Genomic DNA, 5,301 nt, shown 5'->3' with positions numbered 1-5,301 from the left:
TGAATTAAAAAAGGCATTAGCATATTATACATTAATTTTTCTAATATTTTGGAAAAGGCCGATAAAATGGATATCAGTCTATAGTTTTTAATATCATGATATTCCCCTTTTTCATGCAGAGGTATCACTTTAGCTAATTTTAATCTATCTGGGAAGGTGCCTGAGCTCAATGAGGCATTGAAAATACGAGCCAGTGGTCTTTTTACATAATTTATACATTTTTTAACAAGATATTCTGGTATCTTGTCATATCCTGCAGATAATTTACCTTTTAGACTATTTGTTACACACACTATTTCATATTCAGTGACTGGATGGAAAAATATGGTATTAGGGCAGCAGTTTATATTTTGTTTCTGCCACTGTGTGTTTTTGTTATTTTTGTTGTTTTGACTTAAAAAGGTCATCAACTATTTCAACAAAGAAATTCTTTAACATATCTGCCACACTTTGCGGATCTGATATTATTTTTGTACCGCTAAACATTTGGATTTTCTTATCACCTTTACATGACTTACCAACTTCATTTTTTATTAAATGCCACACAGCTTTCACTTTATTTTGAGACCTTGAAACATACTTATCATTTGCTATTTTTTTGCTTCTTTTATAACACTTATAAATTTTTTATATCTGGTGATATAATCCAGCATGTCCCTAGTCAGATTATGCTGTTTTTTAAAACCATTTAACAGTCTCATCCTTTTACCAGAATTTCTTATGCCTTGGGTAATCCATTTGTTTTTCCTTGTCATTTTCATATAAACAGTCTTTTTTGGAAATGCTGTATTGTAATAATAAAGGATCGTGTCCATAAAATCATTAAAACTAGCACTTTCATCTGAGTTTGAAAAACTCTCCTGCCATAACTCCTTCTACAGTAAATAATTAAACTCCTGGATACCCTCTTTAGTAAACTGTCTTTTTCTGCTCATTTTAAGACCCCTCTCTTGTCTGTTTACATTAATCTTTAGTGTTTGTGCCAAGTGGTCCGAATAACCCAAGTCCAATACAGATGATATGCATTCCAAAATTTGCTTGTTTGTTACTATGACTTCTATCTGTGTTAAGGAATTCTTTGTGACCCTGGTTGGGGATGTAATTATGTTGGCCAAATTATACAGCCGAAGCAAATTTTTTAGTTCTCGTACTCTTACAGTGTCATCTAAGAAGTTTATGTTCCAGTCACCACATAAAATTAGTTTTTTCCTTTTCAACTGCACATTTTGGATTACAACTTCCAAATTTTTTAGGAACATGTAAAAGTCGCCATCTGGTGACCTATAAATACAAGAATTATTTTGTCCTTCAACAATTTCACTATGGACATTTCAAAATTTTTTTCCTTACCTAATTTTTGCAAGTGGAGTAGTTCTGTAGTTTGTACATACTCTTTTACATATATACATGAACCACCATGTTCATGGGGTATGCGGTAGCGTAGTGGTTAAGGTACTGTGCTACAAGCTGGAAGGTCATGGGTTCAAGTCCCGATGGGGTCATTGGATTTTTTTCAGTTGACCTAATCCTTCCGGCCGCACTAGGCCCTGGGGTTTACTCAGCCTCTAACAGAAATGAGTACCAGGAATTAATTAAATAATTTTCCTGGGGAGTGAAGCACGGCTGGCATGTAAGGCTGACAACCTTACCGCCATCTTTGAGCCGATTGTCAAGGTAATGTGGGGCCCTTAACGTCTCACAACCCTATGGGCCTTCACGGCCTGTTACAGGGATAGCTTTACTTTTTTACTTTTCTTTACTTTACCACCATGTTCATAACTAGTTCTACTAAACTTACTTACTAGTTTAAAATGCTCAATATTTGTTAGTGCTAACTGATCCTCCTTTAGCCAATGCTCAGTAAAACATAATATATCAACATCTTTTAGGTCAAATTGTAAAAAAACAGTTCAGTATTTTACTTTTTAAGCTCTGCACATTATGATGGAGGATTTGTATATTATCTGCCTTTATATGAGTCATGTTTTTATTTTGCTGTCTCCCATCCATGAAAAATCATCCCTTCTTTTAGAGGGTGGTTTTCAGAGTCTGTGTTATGGCATAACTTTAGTCGTATCTAAATTTCGATCCTGATTGAGATCGCTGGTAGAATCTGTAATGTCACCCACAAAATGAGGACTGACATTCTCTTGGGAAATCAGTGAAGTCAGGTTGTGATCAGTCTCATTTAGCTTTAAACCCCCATTACTCTCTTGCTTTCCTATCATGTCACAATCTGTATTCAAGAGGACCTTGGACTTCCTGTCCCAGTCATTCCCATCAACAATCTCCACACAAGTGATCAACTTATCGACTAAATTACTCTGCGCATCACCCAGACAACTCCACTTTAACACAATTGGGACCGATTTGTTTATGCTAAACAGATCATTTATCACTGTTGCTACTCTTGTAGCAGTATGCTCTTTCCCTTGAGAGTTTAAATGCAATCCATGTCTTGTGAGTAAGTCCTGAGCTGAGTCTACTGTTAATACAGAAAGATTTAAGCAAACCTTTTTTAGTTTCTCAAGTTTTCTATTAAACACTAGAACTTCATCATTTACACAGGAGTTTGGTGAAAGGTCATATCTGGGTGGGACATTTATCACAACATTTGTGTGTAAGAAAACTGATTATATGTTTTAATGCTCGCATTCCCAGATTAGACTCATTTCGACTAACATCTTTTGAACCACCCCACATGACACACATCACTCTTTGTTAAATCCTTCAGATCCGAATCGGAGAGGTGTACCAATTCTCCCACTGGAGATCCGAGTTTTACCAGTCCCTGAGTCTCAAAGTCCCAAGTTAGCTTGTCCTTTAATTCATTAGCCAAACCTCTTGCATGGCTATCACCTACAATTCTGATTTTATGTTTTACCTTTTCTGAGATTTCACTTATATGATTTACTTTGACTGACTTTTCCTTCAAACACCTCACATTTCCTGGGATCCTATTCGTTACATTAGTTAGGTTCACTTGTTTGTTGAGGTTATTCAGTTCAGCTCTTTCTTTATATAAAATCCTGATTATTTGTTGAGCTGATTTTAATTCCATTACTGCAAGTTTTAGATATTCCGTCAGTTTTTTACATTTCGCACAAACAATTTCTTCACTATCACAAGAATCTTGATCAAAAAGGCGAGAGGCGAAATCAAGAACGTCAACTGCCGCCATCTTGGTCTAGCCTTCTTATACATATGTATTATAAAAAATGCATAATATGTACTCAGAAACCTGCGAGTACTCCATTAGCTCAGGTGTACACCCACCATTTAATACACATGTTTCATCAGGAATGCAAAATTTAGTGTGACTGTCCATTAGTTGCCCTGTATACAATGCAGACAAGATTCTTAAATATTGTTAAGCCAGCCATTTGATGCATGGAGCTCAGTGATTAGGCTTAAACTGATTTCTTCTGCCTTTGTTCTTTGAACCACACCAGCAAGGCTTGTTCAGTTTCATAATACCATCTTTATTCTTTAAATTTACATATTATTTTAACAAAAATGTTCTGAAAGTTGTGACTGGGTGCACTGAAGCCAGTTTGCACCAAATTTGTTGAACTGGTACTAATGAATTCAGATGTTACAAAGCAAGCCTGTGCACAATGAGTAAATTATAGTCCCCTTGTCCCTTCTTGAAAGTAGATCAATAAAAAATTAGCTATTGTTGATTGAACATTTTAGCTGGTAGTTAAAATTCTGGCATCCCTCTGCATCCCTCTCCTGGCTGTGGTGTGTAAAGTATGCCCTTTTTATCATTTTACATGTTTCAAATTTCCCTTTTGCAATCACTGGGCTGTACAAGTGACTGATTAGGTGTTGTATGTGTTCTCATCTAACTCAGTGGGGCAAAGTCCATGAGAACATAGAAGTCGCTCAGATGATTAAGAAATTCCTTACTTTTTATCACACCAGAAGGTTCATTATTGTGTTTATAGAAAATCATTGCTTACTCTTATCCTGAGCCTGATGGCTCTCAGAACCTTCATGGTATGACATTACACTATTGTGATGCAGTATGTGATCATGTTTACTCATGTTGACTATTTCTATATCCATTGGTGTTTAACCATGTAAGGATTTATGGATTGCTGAATAAATGAATGACTGAATGAATTTTCTGTTTAAGATCCAAGTAGTCTTTTCCCGTGTTCTTAACTGTGGTGATACAGTCTTCTGTTTCCATTGCAGTGACGACTTCCTGCAGATGATAGTGGACTATTTACGGGACAACCCATGGATATGGAAGATTGGGTTTGGATCTGTAGGTTTCACAATTTTGTCTATCTTCATCATCATTTCAAAACTGAAAGCCAAGAAGCCAACCGTAACAAAGAAATCAAAGAAAAGCAAATAGTTATGTTGTTCTGACAGACATTACAAGATGATTAAAAAGGATGGAACACTGAAATTAAACACATTCAATGTTAAGGTGCTGATTGGTTGGATATTCTTTGTAGCACAAGTTTTTTATCTCTTAATTTTTCTTATGTTCTTCCCACAGATTTGTGATAAGAAAATGCCATGTGAGTAAGGGTTTAATTTTCTTGTATTAACTAGTGCTCTCATTCATTTTGCTCTTTTGACATACTGATAAAATCAAGTTTCTGTATTAAGTGTTTTGCAGTTGTCATTATATTAGAAAGAAAAATGTGTTAGAAGCATAAGCTCGTAATGAATGGACAAGTTTCGAGTTTAAGGAGTTAGATTTCTTAAGGGGTAAATATTTTCACACAGACCGATCTTACTACAGTAAGTATACAGTATGCATAAAGGCTCCCACACACAGACGCGATACGATTCGGGACGATATAGCACTCTGGACAAAAACGGCTGTTTACCGACTGGGCCGCTCACACAGACGCGACACTCGGGAACTCGGGAATCTTTGACACCCGATAACCATCTGGCCATGACTCACACTCAGTCAGTATCTATACGTACGTGAAACGGCACAGGTAGCCAAATGGAACAAATAATAGAGTTCATCAAAGAAAATGCTTTATTGTATGATACTCGTCATCCGATGTTCAAGGATTCATGTGCTAAGGATAGAAAGTGGAAGGAATTGGCTGTTACAATGAACAGAGACTGCAAGTAGAAATATTTGTATATATTTATATAGGGTTAAGTATACACTAACTGTGGACATTCTTAATGTTGCCTATGCACCAGTTCCATTCACTAACAGGAATTCTTCTAATTGAAGAATGCAACAAACCGCTCTCTAATGGCGTAGCTAACGTTTGCCGCCCTTGGGAGACGTAAAGGTTGGATAGGGAACATTTT

At 36.3% G+C, this 5,301-nt stretch overlaps 1 protein-coding gene across 1 annotated transcript in view; it reads left to right on the top strand.

Annotated features, from left to right (window-relative positions):
• LOC111866337 (thioredoxin domain-containing protein) overlaps positions 1-4,928 on the top strand; it is a 21,593-nt gene extending 16,665 nt beyond the window's left edge. Inside the window, exon 6 of the mRNA XM_023855184.2 lies at positions 4,204-4,928. Coding sequence (XP_023710952.1) covers positions 4,204-4,369 — 166 coding nt within the window. The 3' untranslated portion in view covers positions 4,370-4,928. The remainder of the gene's footprint in view (positions 1-4,203) is intronic.
• Positions 4,929-5,301: the final 373 nt, after the last annotated feature.

Source organism: Cryptotermes secundus, unplaced genomic scaffold (genome assembly GCF_002891405.2).
Source record: "Cryptotermes secundus unplaced genomic scaffold, Csec_1.0 scaffold40, whole genome shotgun sequence".
Lineage (NCBI taxonomy): Eukaryota > Metazoa > Arthropoda > Insecta > Blattodea > Kalotermitidae > Cryptotermes > Cryptotermes secundus.
Note: the sequence above shows the minus strand (reverse complement) of the source record. Positions and strands in the feature narration are given on the sequence as shown.